The sequence below is a fragment of the Zootoca vivipara genome, chromosome 11, assembly GCF_965207765.1.
Source record: "Zootoca vivipara chromosome 11, rZooViv2.hap1.1, whole genome shotgun sequence".
NCBI lineage: Eukaryota > Metazoa > Chordata > Lepidosauria > Squamata > Lacertidae > Zootoca > Zootoca vivipara.
The window spans coordinates 28,619,237-28,641,092 of record NC_142594.1 but is presented as its reverse complement, the minus strand read 5'-3'; the positions used below and the strand labels follow the sequence as shown (position 1 = coordinate 28,641,092).

The 21,856-nt window shown below is 40.1% G+C and overlaps 1 protein-coding gene across 4 annotated transcripts in view; it reads right to left on the bottom strand.

Annotated features, from left to right (window-relative positions):
* Nucleotides 1-21,856, bottom strand: part of THSD7A (thrombospondin type 1 domain containing 7A) — a 282,061-nt gene that overhangs the window by 84,824 nt on the left and 175,381 nt on the right. For all 4 annotated transcript variants that reach the window (XM_035129456.3, XM_088653998.1, XM_060280749.2 and 1 more), the window contains 3 exons: nt 9,673-9,864; nt 2,051-2,285; nt 179-294 (listed from right to left, as the gene is read on the bottom strand). In XM_035129456.3, coding sequence (XP_034985347.3) covers nt 179-294; nt 2,051-2,285; nt 9,673-9,864 — 543 coding nt within the window. The remainder of the gene's footprint in view (nt 1-178; nt 295-2,050; nt 2,286-9,672; nt 9,865-21,856) is intronic.

The window sequence follows — 21,856 nt, the reverse complement described above, 5'->3', positions numbered from 1 at the left end:
CCACACAGTAACCATGGTGAATCAAGCTTCTTTAAAATAAACATTGATGACTGAGTGAACACAATCCAGAGGGGATTGAAATTGTTTTGTGTCTCACTGAAAACACATTGAATTCAAGGGCGATTAGGTTTGCCAAAGCCCGCCCCCTTCCCACTCTCTTTTTGGTTTTTACAATTACCTTCTTGACATGATGAAGGGCATGGTGTCCAATCGCTGTAAGGTGTCACAATGCAGTCTTTCCTACAGGGTAGCAAGCAAGGTCTAACGGTCTCAGGGCGAAGGCTTTCAGGACACCTAAAATGGGCAGTGACAAAAGATACTGTAGAATGAAAAGTAAGTGGGAGGCCACATTAAATGCAGGCACTAAAAACTATTATACAGTCATACCTTGGGTTGCATTCGCTGCGGGTTGCGTATTTTCGAGTTAAGTACTCAGCATGCATGTATGTGCAGAAGCGTTCTGCACGCTGCATGCGTGCACAGAAGCGCTCTATCGGGGCTTCGTGCATGTGCTAAAGCACCGCTCAGGTTGAGTACTTTTTGGGGTGCCGAATGGATTGTGTACTCAACCCGAGATACCACTGTACTGGCATGAACATTGTCAGGGAGATGTATGTGAACTTAGGGGGGGGGAACCCAATCAAGAAGGAGTTCAGGAGAACCAGTATTGGGGGAATGGCCCATATACACTGTTCATTTTCCCCACTTTGACCTTCCCTTGCAGATGACTTTCTTTGCATCCTAACAGTACAGAGTGTCTCTCCATTGAAAGCCACAGGAAGGGCTGAATGATGACAAGAGAGCTATTCCACCTGATTTTCAGTTATCCCAGTGAGGTACCAAAGGAATTCTGCTTCCTATGTATTTTTTAGCAATACTAAAGTTGTATAATTTGTCATTTCACCAAACCTATCACATAACTGAGTGGGGATGATTCCTTTATATGTGTGCATGTGTACACATGTACACACACACACACACACACACACACACACACGAACTAGCTGTGCCATGGTAGAAATTTTTTATCTGAAATCAGAACTTTTCTTCTTTTTTTGTGCATGAATAGGAAGAGGAATCCACATCTAATCAGCTCCTGGGAAACACATGAAACGCTCACCATCCAGGAGGTGAGCTGCAATTTCACCATGTGTCACTGATTATCAGAAACTTTGAACAAAATTGACATCATATAGTGGATCTATTGTCTTATTCCTACCACAGCTGGTCATCTGACCATGCTTTAATGATCCATATTATTTATTTAATATATTTATTGGCCACTTTTTCAGAAAGGTGAACTCAAAGCAAAAGCAAAAACATTAAAAGCAAGTGTAAAAACACCCTAAAATGCTCACCAATAACGTATAAATAAAAAGGCTTGGTCATTCAATGTCCATGCCCGATTTCACCTAGTTTATACATTTGCATTTAGTTGCTATCTTGCCTTTAAAGCAAGCTACTGAGATTATAGCTCTATATAACTATATCCGTCCATTCTCTCCTCTATTTATGGCTTTCCACCTTATTCAAGGTCAATTTGAACTGAAGTAATATAAGCTGGTCTGTTACTTTGAAAGTTATGCCAATAATATTGATCTTATCATATCACAATAATCATTTCTATTAAGGAGAGTTTAAAACATGGTTCTCATTTACACTTTCACATACATCTCCTCCTATTTAAAAACTTTTAAGTAAGATTAGCACGGTGGTTCAAGGGATCAAGCAACATATTTCTTTTTGCTTCGCAAGATTGCACTCCTTATATACCACCATTAACTTATTATTTGTATTATTCAAACAGCAAAATGTAAACAGTATGATCTGTTATGCAAATCTGGAAACCATGGACAATTCTGAGAGACGCTGCGATTGCATGAGCTGGAACTCGATTCTTACATTCATTTTTATTATAAATTCAGACAAAACACATTTTAGTAGACTATGTTATAATGGAGCTACACAGAAAAAAAGTAAACAGGGCAAATAATTAGGAGGTTCGGCCAATCAAGGTTTTCAGTACCAGAATTTCAATTTCAATATTTACTTTTTGGGTCCAACTTGTCCCACGTTGACCCTCAAACAGATGACTTTCCTTGTTTGCATCCCAACAGCACAGGTGGCCTCTCCATTCCAGCCTGCAGAAGAATTGAATGCCGACACGGAGACATCCTCTACACACTGGCCCCAAGGTCCTGTTTGCCAGTGATACACTGTGCATGGATGTTCATTGCAGCTGCGTGTTTCCTGCAGCAAACTGCTGTTTGGGCACTGAAGTCCTCCTGGAAAAGGCAAGCGCGCAGTGGCAGGGGAGGAAAATCATTGCAACGACAAATTAGGAAAAACAAGCTCAATAAACAAACTTGGTTTTCACTTCTTTGTTCTCAGAGTATGAAATTTTAATGAAGGCAATGTGTTGATGTACAGGGAAGAGGACCACAAACTCCCATCATCTCAGGCCACTGTCTATGCTGGCTGAGGCTGGTGGACGTATCTGGAGGGCAACAGGTTCCTTTCCCTGTACTATGTCATAGTTCTCACTGTATTAAGCCTACAATTGTTTGGACTGTGATACTTCAGATTGCAGGTTAGGGGCTCTCACATGTCCAAATGCTCCTCTATATAGAAAATAAATCAGCCCTTGCACACAAAGAAAACTAGGGAAGAAAGCTTCCAGCCTAGCCTTCTCCCTGAAATCTAGTTTTCTGTGGGCAGGAGTTTGTTTTTAATAGAGAACATTCAATCACGTGGGCCCTCACCTACAGTCTGAACACAGCCCAAATAAAGGTTTACCCCTTCAAAACTAGTCTAGGCCTAAGACACAGGTTTGGATGTAACATATCTTGGCTTATTAATAGGAAATATGCATCATTCTGCTCTCATATTCCACTCGTTCTCTACTGCCCTTCTCACTCAGTGCACAATTGAAAATGCCAAGAGCAACAGGGAATGATTAAAAGAGCTGGACATGTTTGGTATGGAGAACAGAAGGTTAGTATGTTTAGTATGGAGAACAGAAGGCATCGGCAGGATGGTCTTCAGACATCTGAAAGGCTGTCATAAAGAAGACGGAGAAGATGGCAGGACCAAAACTAGCCTATTGAAATTGCAGGGGAGGCTATTTCAGGTTGACCTTAGCTTTCTAATGGCAAGAGCTGTTCAACCGTGGAACGGACTACCTTGGCAGGTGGTAGGTCATTCTTTGCAAAGACTGAGTGGCCATCTATTGGGGATCTATTAGGATGAACTTTGGCTATTTACAAACAGCAAGTATATGCTGCAACTCAGCAAGTTGGGAAGATGAGAATATATTTATTATTCATCACTGAATCCTCCCCCCTTTAAAGAATTTTACACCAGCTGGCCAGAGGGCATGCTGGGTTCTTATCCAAAAGCTGCTTAATAGTAACTGTTATTATATCTAGTATGCAATGTCAAATGAAATAAAACAAAAATCCAATGCACATTAGAGAGACCAGCGGTTCCAACACACAAACACACACTCAGTGTGCACATTAAAAATTAAGAACCCAGAGAGAAACTAGTTGGCAGAGTCTTTGAGAAGGGGTTGGGGAGGCTTCTTGCCACTGGGGGCTGTGCATGTCTGCCCCTGAATCTAGCCCTAATTGCCCTGGAGGCAAATGAGTAGAACGAGTAGAACTGTGGGGACTTATTATGAAAGAGTACAACAAACCAAGTAGACATAGGATTGTCTACTTCGGCTAGACATAGTGGCTGTAGAGGGTATTGGTATTAAAACTTACACTGTGTGTGTATGTATTATAGCGCCAGCCTTCTAAAAAAGAAGGAACCAGTGAGAAGGCCAACATTATTCAACCGACTACTTCAAAGGAGGCCCTACCATGCCATTGCCAAACTAGAATTGATCAGTAAGTTAGTTTAGTACTAAACAAATAGAAACAAAGAACGAGGCTTTGCCTTCAGTTAGCACAACAAAGTTAGAAGGCTGTGTTATCTCCAATCTCTACTGCCACGAGTGGTCACTGGGCTTATGTTGTATACATTTGATACAGAAACATCACAGGCTTCTTGCAGTTTATAGCCTTTTGGCCGAATTGCTTTACTTTCCCGCCTCTGTATGTATCTTTCTCTATGTGTATATAAATACAGATACTGTATATATCTGAACACTGATACATTCCATGCATCTGGCAAAGAAGTTGCTGGGCCACAAAAACCTGTCAAAGAATAAAATAAAAATATGTTTGTTTCTAAGGTGCCACAAAACTCACTGGGTGTTGTTATTAACTGAACAATTGCTTTTCTCCCCAGATGTGGATCTCTGTGTCTATGTCCATTACTGCTCCCCTTTCCAAGTGCTACATTCAGCTCAATGTTTATTGGCGAACAGTCATGGTTCAGCCACACATGAGAACAGGTATCTGTCAGAAGGCTTCCGGGACGCAATTCTTCAAGGCAATAGATATTTTTGCTTTGTTCTGAGGTCTGCTTACACTTTCTGAGTCCATGGCTGTTAGAGTTGCCATACATCCAGAATTTTCCGGACATAGCCAGCGTTCAGCCACCTTAAGCAGCTTCTGGGCTGAAATCACTGAAATGTCTGGGAAAATTCAGACATATGACAGCCCATGTTTTGGCAATTTTCATTTAAAAATAGCATAAAACCTCAATTTTCTTGTTGAGATTTTGCAAAAAACAAACAAATACCTCAACAACTTTGGGCAAAACCAAAAGCTCTGGATTTTCACTTTTTGAAATATGGCAACCCTAATGGATGTGGAAGTCATCAATGCAGTCCCTTACCCAGGAGCACTGTTATAAATCTCAGAACTGCTGCTCCTTTATACAGCAATGAAGTTGTAAAAACACAGCATGTCATTGATCTAAACAGGACATGGTTACAAGGAAATGTGTTTAGAACAGCATTCTATGTCACATGTGACTATTACAAGCAAGTAAAAAGGACTAGAGATATAACCAGGAGAACTTACATTCAACAGTCTTAGAGGGTAGCACAATCTTTCTCTTACATATATGGGATGCTAACCAGTGACTTTTGTATTCAATTAACTAAAATTAATCGGTCTTAACACCCATTAGCAGCTGAAGGAGAACACCCATACAACCACACTGAATGTTAATTGGAACTATGTTGCTAATCTGCTATCAAAGCATTAATTGATTCATTAGAGTAGTTAATCGGCAAAATGCTTTCAGGCCTAAAATTACTTTGGTGATAAGACTTCAGAAAAAGCTTCCTTCAAATATATATATATATATATATATATATATATATATATATATATATATATATATATATATTCCAGGCAGGCATATACAAGACTGTAAGAAGGTTCATGAACCAGCCATTTAGATTTCAAGACTAAAATGGGAGCTTTGAATCAAATGCATACACACTATAGAGAGTGCTGAACAACTCAATGCCTCTTTGATTTCTGGTCTGAAATACAGCTCATTCCCAATAATAAACCTAAGCAGTGTCAGGAACTAAGAACCAAACCTACAGTGGGATATATAGGAACTTGCTTTAGACTGGAAAAGCAGAATGTGGAAAGGTGGAGGGGAGGGTTAAATTGTCATGAACTGGCAGGACGACGGGCAAGGAAGAGGAGGATCCTGGTGAGGGGCACAGCTGGGTCTGGGACACACCAGGGCAAGCAGGGGGTGGGGAAGGAAGTACTCACGGGGCAACAGAGGATGGCGAGAGGATGGGGGTTCAGTGCACAGGAACCAGAGCAGCAGGACCCATCACCAGAAGGCCCCCTGTCTTCATTAACATGGCAGGTTCTGAGGTGTAGGAAGCAGCAGGAAGGGAACTCTAGGAGGCTGAGTCAGGCAAGGGCCCACAGCTCAGCTCCCTAGATGGCCAGGTGGGGCTCACTAGCTCTGGGAGGAGGTGTGTGATTCCTCCACTGCAGGAGGCTTGGAACAGGTGAGGGTCACCTGACTCATCAAGCCCAGGCTGAGCATTTGTAATGAATGACCACATGCCAGGATATCTGCAAGTAGATACAGCCATGTATAAATTTGAAATTGGTTCAGTTCAGCATTTGTAGCATTATGCTGCTCATTGTCTTTCTAGATATTCAGGCCATGTTTTTCATGATCTCTGGAAGAAATTAGCTTGACGTCTGAGAGCAGATCAGCATTTTTTTTAATCAATTATTGAGTTGTTGTTTTTCGAAACAAGCAGAGAATGAGGTGCAAGTACTTGACTGTATCAGGAAAAGTTTCCAAATTGAGAATTCCTTCCAAGTTACAGATAAGTCTTTGCTTCGGGAAGGATGACAATTTCCCTCCTCAGTTATTGGATTTACATAAGCATATCCCCACTACTATTTTACATAGCCATTAAGCATCTACAACTGAAATGCTTCCAGCCCAAAGGGCTTTTCTACTGACAATCGAGATTAGGCAGGTGTTGGCAGTGCACAAAGCAGCTTCTGCATCCTGGCATAGTTCTCCCAAATCCAAAAATGTATTCCCCATTCTACCTTCCAAGAGCTGCACTCATTTAAATTTGGCTTCCACCATCTCCCAGAGAATCACTGCTGAAATTCAGCAGTATATTTGGATACACAAAGGGTTCCAAACTGGGGTACCAAAAGGATGTATTTCATGCCCAGTGCTTTAACATAAAGGCATTTTAAGGCCTACGTTTCCACTTTTAAATAGCCTCTGCATGTCCCTCAAGCCCTTAACTTCATGAAAATTTAAGCACCAAGCATGGAACATTTCAGGAACTGATTTGTGTCTCATAAATCATGGAGCCAAAGAACCCATGCCTGGAAAAGTCAAAGTCTGTTCAACAAGCTTTTGAAAAATTGATTTATAGCTCGCCATATGCCAAGGACTTGGTAGGTGGAGAAGGTAACTGAAGTGTTGAATTATAGAGGTGGGTTCATGCCCTTCAATGGCCCCCTAGTAGAACAGGTCAGAGAAGTGGCCCAAGCATAGCAGAAGAAGGAAAAGTGGAATTTAATATAGTGAGATATACTTTAAAGTACATATATAGGACTAGTATGCATGTTACGTCAATCCATAGTTAAACTAAACTATGGTTTAAATGTGAACATGCAGTAGTATCCTGCTACACATGGCTAAAACTGTAGGTACTTTGTTCCTCCTGTGCTCCTGCTCCTGCCATGCTGCCAGGAGCTAAGCCATGGTCCGCCTTTCCATAATGTATGGACCCAGGCTTTCTTTTCTCCAAATAAACCAGGAATGGTAGTCAAGGTTTGCCCTTGGCTTGCCACTATCCCATAAAATACCAAGTGATTGTGATTGTATGAACAACAAAATGGCTGCCCCCATGATGTGCTGTGTTTTTACCTGACAATGCAGAGATGCTGCACTTTGAAGCTTCTCCAAGCAGCATAAGTATTTAAAGCCCCCCAAAAGGGGGGGGGGGTAGAGCAAGCCCTGGATGGTCAAACCAGCCCTCAGAAAGGTTTGTAGAGCTGTGAACTAAAGCACAGATCTAGGTTTTGTTTTGACTGGATCAATGAGGTGGGGCTCACAACATATCCTAGACTGAATCGACATTATCTGGCATCCCTAACGTTTACAACTTTTGAGCTTCTTTCAAAGTTGCTCTCCACCAAAGGATTCATGTTGACCTCTCATCTTCTTCTTCTTTGCTAACTGAGTTGTGGACATAGAGAGAAAAAAACCTGTTATGGGAATCCAAATCTGGTAATGTTCTCCAGTAGGTTGCTTCCCACTGAAACATTGTATGTCCTGCTGGAATTGCTTAAACAAAGCTGTGCATTGCTGAAGGTGAGGACACAGCCATTCTCTGTCAGGCAGCACATGGCAAAATTGCATAATAAATTTACTGGCATGGTGGTGACAAGAGATTTGATTGAAGTGAAGCCTAAATATTATAATCTAAACTGATACAGTTTCAGTTCGGAATTTAATCTGAGAAGTGAAAGTGACATGTCAGCTACTTTGGAAATGATATTACAGTTCCAGAGGATCTTTTATTCATAAATGCTATGCAGTCCCAACAGTCCAAGTAAATCCGTTTAATCACACATGCAACTATTTGTATTTTATTTTTTGGATAAAACTTACTTCTCGTACGTGTGTCATGCTTTTTACATGTTGCTCCCAGCAGGTTCCCATGCAGAATTTGTTCATTATTTATGCATTGCATAGTTTACATAAAGACACGAATCATATAAAAGACTGCTTAGCTTCAAGCGCCCCCAGATCATTCATTGGGACAAATCACACATGCACCTCTCACAGCCAAGAACTCAAGCATCTCCCATATGTGCTCAATAGTCTTTTGAAGCCTTTTCCACTCTTACACCTCTAAAAGGTGCCTGGATGCCAGAAGTAGCACACCTTTCAACGATCATCACAATATAAAGCAGAATAGTATAAATGCAGCCACCACAAAGGATGCAAGAACTAAGCAAACTCAAAAGCCTCACTTTCAGCATGCTTTCAAATTCCTTTCTACCTTTCTCCGTCAAAGCTTATTTTTTTGGCTTTGTTTTCTTTTTGCTTAACTTCTCTTTACTTGGGACCAGGCTTTGTGTTCACTTCCAGACACTGAGACTACACTCTAACAAAAAAACCTTTAGCTTAACATATCGTATTAAGGCCCTTCGATTCCCGTGTGCTCCAAAATGCTGAGAAATTATAGCTGTTAATCACCATGCCCTTGACAGGGATGTTATTTCGCCAATATGAATATACTATAGCTATACTAATATTATGAACCTATCCTGTCGTTCATTTCGGCTTTACCACTCCTTTGGACCTGGATGGCTCTAATCAAACCGTGTTTTTTTTTTGGTGTATGTGGCCCATGAAAAGTTAAGTATATACAACAGAACTTCTGTTTTCCAAGGCACACTCCACAAAATCAGGATGCAATTAACTAGGGGGGAAAGAAAGGGAACTGCGCAAGCCTTCACATGGCTATGTATGGGCAATGTCTAGAAGCCATTTTCAAGGTTGTGGTGTCTGCAAAGTCCATTTAGAAGCAGGCCTTTCATGGCCAGGGATTGATGTTGAATGGCTTGGATGTATTGTTCTGATTTATATTAGACCTAGAATTTGCTTTCTTACAGTTAACTCAGCAATAGAGTAGCTGTTTGCGTATCTGTTATATCAATTACAAGCAGAACCCGCAAACTGCTTATGCATGTCGTTTAGCTCTGTGCAGAACACCTTAATTCATGGGTGTCATTTGCATGCCAACCACCCAAACAACATAAAAGACGCTAATCTTATTTGTTAACAGTACTCTGAGACCTTGCACATGTGCATACGTAGCATCAGAGTCCATATTCTGATTTAATTTGAAAATGGGACCTCGCACATGTGCATACATAGCATCAGAGTCCATATTCTGATTTAATTTGAAAATGGGAGCTTAAAGGAAATTCTAAAGGAAATCTATAAAAAACAAAACAAAAACCCACCTTATCTCAAAATGCAGTAAAACAAACACTAACAATGCAAGACATAGTTAGAAAACGCAGATCAGTATTTTAAAAATACCAGCAGTAGTGCAGAATCATATTAAATACAATGTGTTAAAGCTGCACTTTCCTTCTAATTGTCCTGTTATTTCTGCAAATGTTTAAAAGGTAACATTAAGAATTCATAATAATATGCCAAGACTGCTGAAAGATGTGACCTTACCTTCACCTGCATATGCCAAAATGGAGCGAGCACGCATCTGTTTTCCTTCTGTGGTTTTGCCAGAGCAGGTGTGTGAGCAGGAGGACCAACCAGACCACGTGCTGAGTACACAATCCTTTGGGCATGGAACTTCACAGACGATGGGGACTGGGTAGATAGCATCTCTGCACAGCTGTCTATCAACCTCTTCTCCTGGGAAAGAAAAGGCCAGTAGCAGTCTATCATTGCTAATTTAACTTAAATTGAGCAGTCTTAGTCCAGATGGGCCTACAAATAAATTAGATTTCGTTGTTTTGTAAAAACAAAGTAATCTGATTAGTTATCAAAGTGATTGTGTCTCCGTGGCTTGATGCTATTAAGAATATGCTAAAATCTTTAAATGCCCTCATTAATTTAAGGTTGAGCTGAAGTGGTGATGAGAGAAAGGTCCATATTTGCACTGTGAAAGGATGAGACTCAGTGTTAGCAAAAGAAACTGAATTAAAACAAGAAGAACAGAAGAAAAATACACTCTTCTTTAAAAAAGAGTACCACATTTCAGGATAGGAATTATTTTAATGTGAATAGTAACTATTAGGGGTGGGCAACTCTGTTGATTTCAGTTTCTCTCAATTTCTCATTTTTCCAAACTTAAATCCAGTTCTCCACATTTCTAGGTCAGGGTTGTGATTTTTTTCTTATAGTCCTCATGAAAATTCACCAGCATTTTGTTGCAAATTTCTCCTAACACACGTATTATATTCAATTTTGCCCAAAATACACGTTTCTAAGGCAATATTCCTTAATATAATACATTTTTGTATGCTTTTTAAAATAATATATGCATTTTAGGCATATTGTACCTTAGTATCTGCATTTTTGTACACCTTACTTGGCCACAGATCTGCTTTGCAAAATTCAGAAAATCATGAATTTCAAAGGATGTATTTGTTTCACATCTTGTTTCAGAAAGTATGAAATACCGGGGGGGGGGGATGACTAAAATTAGTTTGCTCTGCCTCTCATTGACTCAGGCTCCACCTACTGTTTGTCCTCCTGCCTTCTGCCCCACCAGTCCCAATAGATACAAGCCGCCACTGGAAATGAATCCAATTTCTTCCTCATCCTTAGTATCTATACAATTGAGACAGCAGCAACAGCAGCTCCTTACAGTGCAATCCTATGCCCGGTGCTTATTTCTGAGTGTGTATGCATAGCATTGCAATATAAATTATGATAAATTACACGAAAGTCACTGGGGCGATTCATAAGGTACTTAATTTGACAACTCCACATCTGCCTCTAGCATCGCAAACTTTACAGTTGGCAACATAAAGCATCCTTTTCCTTTGCTTTAAGTAACTTAGACTTTCTTTTATTTTACTGGCAGCCTTACATTAGAGTGTGCAGAAGGCTAAAACTACAAATTAAGCAAACTATGGACCAATTAGCTAATCTGGCAAATCTGGTTATAAATTTCCCTAGTCCTACAAAGCAGGTATGGGGAAGCTCTTAACACTTTGGCTGTGACCCGGTGGCTTTTATAAACTGTAGGTTTGGCCAAAGTTCTGCTGAAATCAATCGACCATGCTTTAAGGCAATTTGTCTAGGTGTGGGATATAAATATTCAGGGATTAGCAGGACAATTTTCTGTGTACAATGCCCAAAATAAGCACATCTTACAAGATGGGGTTAGGCACAGCGTTCTTTCAGTTCTTCTCTCAAATATCTGAAAAGCCTGTCAAAGAGCACTGGAAATATTTGAGATCAAGGAGCTATTCAGGGGTCTGTTAAGAAAAACTTGAAGACAAAGAACTAGTTTTAGTAGGAGCCAGAAGAGGTTTCTAAATGCGTCTGATGGAAGATACTGGCAAAAACCTCTTAAGAGAAGCATGGGATCCCAGGGGAATCACTGGCAAAGTGCTATTCCCACAAGTCTTTTACGAGTCGACCTTTGGCTAGGACAGCAAAAGGCTTTTGGGGAGAACATTTTGAAACTCTTACATCAAAAAAAGTTAAAATATTTGGTCCCACTTCATCATGAAGACCTAGAATCTCTGCACAAACTGTCCTTATTTTGTGAGTAGCAGAATATCAGGTTATATAGGTGAAAAAATTCAATGGCATTACGTATGGCTTATCCTTTGAGACTTCTCTGGAATACATGTAGTGGTCAACAAAAACTGAAAGAGGGAGTTCATTATGTTGTGATCAGTTCAACAGGTCAATCATTCCACCATAACAGCTAGTCTCAGTGATATAATTGAACATAATGATGTTCAATAAAATATAAGGCCATGGTACAACAAAAATTTGATTTTTTTTTAAAAAATACAATATCCAGGTATCACATTCAGGACAGCTGTCAATATTGATAACTTATTGCTTATTTATTTGTCAGAGGAATGTTCTGGGGCCCATGGAAGCTGATGAACAAATCATGTTAACTGTCATATTTACTTTCTTCCAAACCTCTGGCCTTACTTTTATTACATCAAAAAATGTAAAAAACAAAAAGCTTCTGAACAGACAAGTTGGAAGATGGCAGGTATTTTGCTTTGGATGTGAGGAATATTAGTAGCTGGCATAGAGATAAAGAAAAAGTGAGAGATGTTTTAGGCACAGGGAATTCATGCCTATGCTTGCAAATTCCCCCATATATTTCCTCAAAGGGCAATAGTTTGATTGGTGTACTAAAAATATGATGGCACATAATCGAAGTCTCTTTTTTCAAAAAAATAGAAATAAATCAAAATTGCCTAAAGGCAAAAAATATATAGTCACTAAATGCATATTGGAGTGATGTATTAAAACCCAGAGTACTCATAGGCACATCTTATTTGACTAGAGGCAATAATATGGAATGAGGCAATGCTTTATAACAGTTACTTCATCTCTTTGGGGGTTTATGCTGTTTAGATCAAATTGTTTCTAAGATTTCACTAATGGTTTTATGAACAGCTTAACCTTTGTGGGCCCCACAATTTATCTCACAGCGTAGCATGCTACCAGGAACCAATCAGCCTTTTGCTGGGAAAGTAATTCCAATCACATCAACTGGCAGAAATCCCAACAGAAACTAGCTACTGTCGATAGAATCATATTTTTATTTTTATCATAATATGGTAACACATAATTGGATGCAATGACTCTCTCTCTCTCTCTCTCTCTCTCTCTCTGTGTGTGTGTGTGTGTGTGTGTGAGAGAGAGAGAGAGAGAGAGAGAGAGAGTGTTTACGTTTCTGTGCTTCCTTTGGATCCTTGTTTTTCAGCCATAACACTGAAGTGAAACCTTATCTTCTTCCGTCTCTTGTCTCTAACAAGCCCTGCTATGTGCTCCCCAAGCAAGGGATTTGCCATTTATCCTTAACTTGGGCATCAGGTGGCACAGGATAACCTTGAAAGTGATGGGAAGAAATTCACTGCCCAGGGATCAGACCAGTGGAAGGAAGCTTCAAAAATTATAAATGAACAGCTGCTAATGGTATATCGTGTTGACTGCGTTGCTGCCTCTGAGCACAACTGGCTTAAATGGATTGGCAGTAGACCTGACTGGAGCGAGTGCATTTCCAGGTCAATGTAATCCTAGCCCCACTTTTCTGGGAGTAAGCCTCACTGTATTCAACCAAATTTACTTCTGAGCAGAATTGATTAGGATTGTGCAGTAAGTTTCACTGTGTTGAAAAGGGCTTACTCCCTAATAAGCGTGTTTAGTGTTGCAGCTGAAATCATCACAGAACCATATAATCACGACAAGGCAAAAGAAAAAGAAAAAAGGCAACTGACTAGGTCACTAGGAAATACCTCTGTCCTTCTAAAAGAGGTACTGGTAAATGCACTACCCATTTGAAGATCATCAGTTCCACTGGATAAAAGCCAATCAAGAAAACATTCTCCTTAAAAATATATGAAGGACAGCAGCCCAACCCCTAACAAAGTTTGGGTTGCTGGTCAAAGAACTGACAATAATATTTAGTTTGCAGAAGAAAATAACTGACAGACTTCACTGTAACATACAGAAACAAATTACTATAGAGCCTATAACATCAATATATCATTTTCATGTAACACAAAATAAATAGAAATCCATTTAATCGAGGCAATAGTGAAGAGTGGAAAATCAATCACATGTGAGAATATATATATCACAGTACAGCTGCATTTAATACAACTGTCCTTTGAAATTGTAAAAGTAGAAATGGGTGAAGGGGCATAAGCTGTTAAGTCTCGAGCTCAACATTTGGTGGTAGGTTAGCAGCTACCTGTATACCAAAGCCCTGCTGTTTTATCAACATTCTGACATAGCTTAGAATTAGTTTTTGTAGAATAACACCATTCTACATTAATATTCAATGGGTACTTTCCCTCTGGCATACATCATTTTTGCTGTTAAATAAACGAAAGAAAGAAAGAAAGAAAGAAAGAAAGAAAGAAAGAAAGAAAGTGTTATAATGCTACTTAGTGGGGCTTATTCACTGAGGACTGCAGCCTCAGTTAGACATGCTGTAGTCTCATAGAAACAATGGGACTTGAGATAGTCATGACTAGCTTGTCTCATAGACTTCAGTGGGACTACCGAATACATAGTCTGGAACCAGCCCACTCTCTGAAAAAACCCATTATGTTTTCTACTTATGTTAAGGAACTGAGCTACAACATAAAATCTCCGAACTGTGGATATGGCTGACATATGCATTTTGCAGGGTAAAAAAAGCTCAGGTGGGAAAACTAAACTAGTTTATCACTGTCCTTTGCTTTCCAAGAAAACCGCAATGCTACTTCTGTTTACAGATGCCTTCAAGCCATGCTCTAGGGCCTATAAGTGATTGATGGAGTGTAGCAAACTCTGAATACACTGACTCCCAGAAGGCCCTTGAGTTGAGGGTTGTAGCTGCCAAGGTTTACACAGCTTCATGTAAAACATAATGTCAATTTATATGAAATTACTGAAATATTTACATCTCATTTGTGTGAAGCAGTAATGACCATCTTTTTAATACAAAGCAGACCAATTTACTGCTGTTGAAAGCTGATAGCCCATGATATTGGTAACTCTTCTTATGGGTCAATAGCAAAGTGCTTAGCTGTACCATCAAGGCCAATGAATGATTTCTAGAAAGGCTGAACTTTGGTGGGAATACCAAGAACTTTATAAATTTTATAAAACGCATGGAAATGTTTTGTTGCAACTATAGGCATAAATGATACTTTTTCATTGGGATAATAAGTATCTCAACTACAGAAGCATTTTGGAAATTGAGTTATAATAGCATAACCATTCTGTCGTTGAATATTTCAAAGTTCTGGACACAGTATGCTTTACAAAACCTCTTCATACTGCCACGTTTCCTTGACTATAAGTGGGGTTGTCACATTTGAACATGTTTGCACGTACGATACTTGAAATAGTTACCTAAAAATGTAAAAAGGAAGCAACCATTATATGTTTTTAACAGATACATGGAATTGTAACTTAATGGTGGTACTTTTTGCAATCAAACCATGACAAGCTTGCATGGCTCTGTTAGTTGTACTTGTATGCACTTAATGAGTTACTGATTTCCTATTCATGTTCTCTAAGTCAATTACTTGTTAAGCAGCATCTGCATTTAATTAAGAGTCTTAATTAGTTGATACTTAATATTCTTAAGTCATTTCCTTTTGAGAAGCCTAAGTAAAAATAGCTCTGATTTCAATTAAGGCAAATATTCAAGGGCTTCTTCTTACATCTGGTGGTGGGGTTGGGATATTTCCTCCCCCTCCTAGTTGTTTAAATATAATAAATGTCTCTATGCTAAAATCAGTCACATGTGACATTTTGTTTGGACCTCCTCACACTGACTGATTTCAGAAAAGAAAACATTTTCAGGACACTGATGCATTAATTTTCCACAAACACTGCTGTTTTCAATAACATTAATTAAAAACAATGGTTGTATTTATGTTCACTGCGAAGCATTACTTTTGAATATTTAACAGGGATTGTGCTTGTCTTTGAATGACAAATTGTTTGCATGCCACAAGAAAACAAACTAAACAGTGTAACCAGGTTTTGTTTAAACTTCACTTCTTGTCACAATTACAGAACTGCAGACTTCAGGACATCCTACCTGAGGAAGAGAGCAAACATCATGTGATTGCTGCACATATAATGGTACCTCGCAATGCGCACCATGAAGTATGAAGGGGCTGTGAGTGTCCCTAAAGGCCAGAAAGCTAAAATTAGCTAAGGATTTCTGGCGCATGTCTGCCACATGTTGACAGACTTAACCAACATAGCAAATCAGACAATTATAGGCTCAAAATATATTTGCAGAATCGGGATAATTCTGTATACAGAATCAAGCACGACTGTGATGATATGAGGAAATATCCCCTGCTGCTTGAAATATTGTTCCCAGGATAATAGACTATAAGGAGGGAAAGATAATTATAAGCCGTAATATATTCCATCCCTAAGAGATCTATAAGCTTGAAGAAGCACTGTTCACAAGCAAGCGGAATAATTGCTTTCTACTCCTATGTCTCACTGCCATACACATGAATCATGGCCAGGAAGAAAAAATCGGAAGGAAAAGTATCCCCCCTCCACAACAAGTGCTTAATAAGGGCTTGTTGAAATTCCACACAGTTCCTCCCACCAACATAGGTGGGGACTTAAAGGCTGTTCAGGAATGGCATATTCCCTTTACTGTAAGTGATTCTTTTGTGTACTGCTTCCTGTACTTCGTGAACGAAAGGAAAGGTGGGAAATCCATGTACAAGTCTGTCCACAGAGTGCTGGCGAGAGGGGATTAAATTGTCCATTAACACTAAGGACAGGTGATAGGGAGGAAGCTCTGTTCTTACTGAAGGGCGACTGCACTTGAATGGTGGTGAACAATATCCAAAGTGGCTCAATGGCATTATTAGCTATTATTAGTCACTGGTGCCTTCACTATGCAGACTGGTCCATTCTTAACTGGCCTCAGACCCTTTGCTGCCAATGATCCCCTTCAGCAATGCCAGGCCTTTTTTCCTTTACCTAGACTGCAACAAAAGCCATGCCCCCTCCCCATTCATTTTCAATTCAATTCATATAGTTATAAGGGTTTGAGTTCTGTTTCTACTTGGGTACTTGGGTACATGGCTGGTATCCAGGAGAGCTAAATAAACCTGCTCATTCATTGTCCAGCAGGTCTTGTTTGTTGTTTTGTTAAGCAGATTTTAGTGTTGTTAAATGCACCTTTTCATTCTATATGGTGTACTGATTCCAGAAATATTAATAATACTGTATATATTATGCATTGTTTTTGTGAATTTGAAATAGCTTTGGTTTTCATTTACTTTTTAAAACGAGCAAAATTACACACACACACACACACACACACACACCCCAGATCCATGTCGTTATGCTGTGACACAGTATCATTCTAAGATAATGGGTATGCATTTGGGATGTAATATTAATATCTTCTCAAATCCACTCTCAGGTATCTTAATGGGAAATCCTATGTATCTCCATTTATATTACAACCATCAATCAGGCTTATGCTCATGTAGACACTGTCTAAATTTAAGAAACAGGGATAAAAAATAAAGAGGCAATGGAATAGTATTTCCCAATCTAAAAAAATAAGTATTTTTAGTTGTAAAATACTGCACCATCTGCCAGCTATATACAGAAGATATATTAAGCAAGTGTGTGAAACAAACACTTTCCATAACCGTGTTACCCCAGAAAATATATTTTAAAATCTAATATCCTCAGGCATTCAAGCTGTGATAACTTGTTTTTTCCTCCTCTGATAATATGATCTCTTTCAACTTTGAATTTTCTGCTGGAGAAGTTCGAGGAAAGGAAACAATGGAGTAGAACTACTAACTTCTTCTTTGTGAAATGCTGCAATCGGAATCTAAATGGCCTAGAGCACTACTGTATATAACATGGCCAGGACATTTTCTTTGTAAGTAGCTCAGCCTCCCCCCATTAGGTCTCAAAGCCTCTGGAAGAGGATAATGCAGGCCTGCACTTCCATGATTAGAAAGCAACATCAGTTAACAGGAAGGGTTGTAAGCAGCCTTGCGCAAGAGCAGGCATCCCCAAACTGCGGCCCTCCAGATGTTTTGGCCTACAACTCCCATGATCCCTAGCTAACAGGACCAGTGGTCAGGGATGATGGGAATTGTAGTCCAGAACATCTGGAGGGCTGAAGTTTGGAGATGCCTGCGCAAGAGGAAGGCAAGCTTGTACAACTGGTCTTTGCAACAGGGTGAACAGAGTTCATTTCCCTACCTTATCAAAGGTAAAGGTAAAGGGGCCCCTGACCATCCGGTCCAGTCGTGTCCGACTCTGGGGTTGTGCCGCTCATCTCGCTCTATAAGCCGAGGGAGCCGGCGTTTGTCCGCAGACAGCTTCCGGGTCATGTGGCCAGCATGACAAAGCTGCTTCTGGCGAACCAGAGCAGCGCACGGAAACGCCGTTTACCTTCCCGCCGGAGCGGTCCCTATTTGTCTACTTGCACTTTGATGTGCTTTCGAACTGCTAGGTGGGCAGGAGCTGGGACCGAGCAACGGGAGCTCACCCCATTGCAGGGATTCGAACCACCGACCTTCTGATCAGCAAGCCCTAGACTCTGTGGTTTAACCCACAGCACCACCTGGGTCCACTACCTGATCAAAGATAGATTTAAAATAAAAAATAAAATGAGGACTAAACAGTGCTTAATGCCATGCCAAACCAATTGGCCATTAAGCCCAATGTCATTGACTTGGTTATTAGATTTATTTTATTCATTTTTTAAAAAAAAATTAGCATCCTAAAATCACCATATGTTATTTAATAACATCTTTTCAGCAGCCCAGATCTAGCATTGTAAGAAGCAGAAACTGTTGGAGAGAAAGAAACTGCTGATTTGGCTGTTATTGGCATTGTTTAAGTTCTTAATTCACACAAATAGCATGGTGCCATGGTCAATGTTTTCTGGCACAGGTGGTGTGCACTGAAACAGCACAGCACTTTGCGTCCAATATCAGTGGGCTTCTCCTGTGCAATTTGACAGCTACTTGAAACATTTTCAGGGTTCATTTGTTAATTCAGTCATACTGGGAATGATAAGGACCAGTGAACACCAGCGTATTGATCATAGTCAAGCATAGCAAGCTGCTCCCATTGCTTGAGTCAATCAAGTGTCATTTTGGTAAAAATGAAAAGTGGGAGGGGGGGAACTAAGTTTGAAGACAGGCAGGGGAGTAAAATCAATCTGAGTCGTGGGACCAAAACAGATCAATCTATCCGACCCATAGGCCAAATTTAAATAAAGCAGAGCAAGGGGAATATAAAATGCTGAAGGTGCAAATCTAGAATATTTTATTAACTGTAGATTTCTAGTGTTTTTCTAACAACTGTGTGTGATACTATATTGCAGGGATAAAGAACCCAGGGCCCTCCAGGTGTTGTTGGGCTACAACTGCCACCATCTCTGCCCACTGACCATGCTGGCTGGGGCTAATGGGAGTTGGGGGTCTGTTCAACAACAGCTGGTTCCCTATCTCTGCTACATTGGCTCATTTCTACCAATAAATACGATGTGGATGCAATCCAGCTCGGGCAAGAAAACTATCCAGCAAGCCATGAGCATGAATAATAGATCAAAATAATTCCATCATGTCCTGTCTCTATGCTGCCTTCTTTAATTGCATCAACTTTTAGGTTTGGGGACCTAATCTCTGTTTTACCATGAAACAACCTACTTATTAATGTTAAATAAAGGGGGGGGAATTCTAGGAGTTTCAACAAAGTTAGTCATTGTAATGAAACAAAATGGTTAGGGGGGCTATGTTTCATGAACAGCTCAGCTGAAAACAGTTTGTACGCATTATTGAACAGCTTTCCTATAACTCCTGTCTTGTTTGCATTAATTTTATTAAATAGATAATCTCTTCCTGGTGCTTTGATTGTTTCTACAGTTAAGATGTTGAACAATGTCTTAGATCAGACATCCCCAAACTGCGGCCCTCCAGATGTTTTGGCCTACAACTCCCATGATCCCTAGCTAACAGGACCAGTGGTCGGGGAAGATGGGAATTGTAGTCCGAAACATCTGGAGGGCCAAAGTTTGGGGATGCCTGTCTTAGATTCTGCAGTCCTCGGATCTTGAGCTGCCCAACCGTTGGAAGTTCATTATACTGAAATCACATATATCAGGTCTTTAAACTTGCTGCTGAGGAAGCTGATGTTCTCTTGAGGATTTAGATGTTTCATAGCAGGTAAAGAATGATTTCACACTAATAAGAACTCAACAAAAATTGTGGTCTAGATTAAAGAAAGGTCAATAAGTGAGTCAGAGCTGAGTGAAGGAAATGAACATGACAGGCTACGAAGAAAATAATAGGCTAATAAGATGGATTTTAAAAATATCATTCATCCATCAGCACAGTATTTCCAAGGCTTAATACCATTTAAGAAAATCATCTACGTTAGGCAAAAGGGCCATCAAAGAAGACAGGTCATGGGTATAGTCAAATCGCTTTTGACAGTCTTGCACTGCCTTCCTCCCACATCGCTGCTTTCCCATCCTTGGTTTCTGTCTGTCCTGTTTAAAATAGTGGTGGGCAAACTCCCACAGGGTTGATTAGAAACCAGTTTGATATTCACAAGCTTTCTCAGTCAACATTCAGAAACAGGTCATCTGTTGTACAGTAGTTCTGTCCCAGCTTGTAATGTTGTAATGATGCACACTTGATGCATGTGCACCTTATAATATAGGCCACAGGAATCTGTTTCATCTGCAGCTATAGCAGTCACTTGGAAAACTAACTGCCCCATGGAGAAACAAGCAAACCATACAGAGGAACAAGGGAAGGGGATTTGGATCTGGAGAGCGGACAACAATCACAGTTAGGGAAATGTATGCATACCTCTCCACATACTTAAACAGATATGTAATTTAAGTATTTTGTATTATTTTCTATGCTTATAAAAATATATTAAGTAAGAGAATTGATCCCAGTAGAGGTGATTAATAGCCAAATGGATGGCTGCTTGGTCATTCAATGTGGAGCAATCAGTGAGAGTTCCACAGAGAAACTTTATGTGTACTTGCCTCTAATGCAATTAGCTTTGGACACCTGGTCTGCTGAACACTGACTACGCATGTGCAAAATCTCATTTAACATGAAACCCTAAGTAGAGGTTTAAAAGCCATATAGAGAACACAAATGGGGGAAGGGGAGCGAGATCTCAGCAGCAAGGGATATGAAGTCCATCTGTAGAGCAATATTGTCTACACATCCTACCTAGAGATTGCAGGGATTGAACCTGTGGCCCTTCTACATATAAAGTCATGTGTTTCTACCACTGAGCTACTGTCCTTTCCCCTATTCCCCTAGCTGGCTGCATGAAGTGGAGGTTGAAGGGACAGGAGATGGATAAGAAGGTCCTCATTCACTGTAATGTCTGCAAAGGCGCCACATAAAGGGTGGGGAACCTGTGGCCCCCCAGATACTGGAGTCCCAGTCATCCTTGGCCATGATGGCTGGGGATGATATGAGTTGGAATCCAACAACATCTGGGGACGAGGACAAGTTGGCCGTCCCTGCTGAGAATGATACAACCAGTACACATGAATGGATAAAAGCAAGTCTTCTTGAGCAGGCAGCTCAGCATATATGCCTACAGTTTGTGTGTTTAGGGGATCTGTGAAGGATGTTCATGGAATGTGCAAAGGCTGAGGGAGAGAATTTCTGTCTCTCACCTATAGACACTGATTTCACATAGTTCAACATTTGCATAAAGCTAGTCTGACTCAGAGAATAACTTCTAGGGAGAATGGAGCTCGATTTAGAATACTGCCAAACATTGCCAGCTGGAAAAAATTGCATACTGAACCAGGTCCTTATGGAGTTTGGTGCCATATCAATAATAAATAATAATAATATGGTGGGAGAAGTTGCGCTATGAACCCTGCAGCAATATAAACGACTGCTGTTGTTGTACTATACTATATGATGGTCCTGGTATCCCCATCTTGTGAGGTGGGGAATTAGGATAAGTAACTATTCTTTTCCTAGATTACTACATTTATGTCTTCTTCCTCAGCAATGGTTGTACAGAATCTTTCACTGCATTATTCCAGTCAGAGAAATGCGTATGGCAGGTGGGGAAAGGTTGCAGTTTCTATACTGTTTCCGAACAGAGTAGATACAGAGGCACTACACTGCTCACA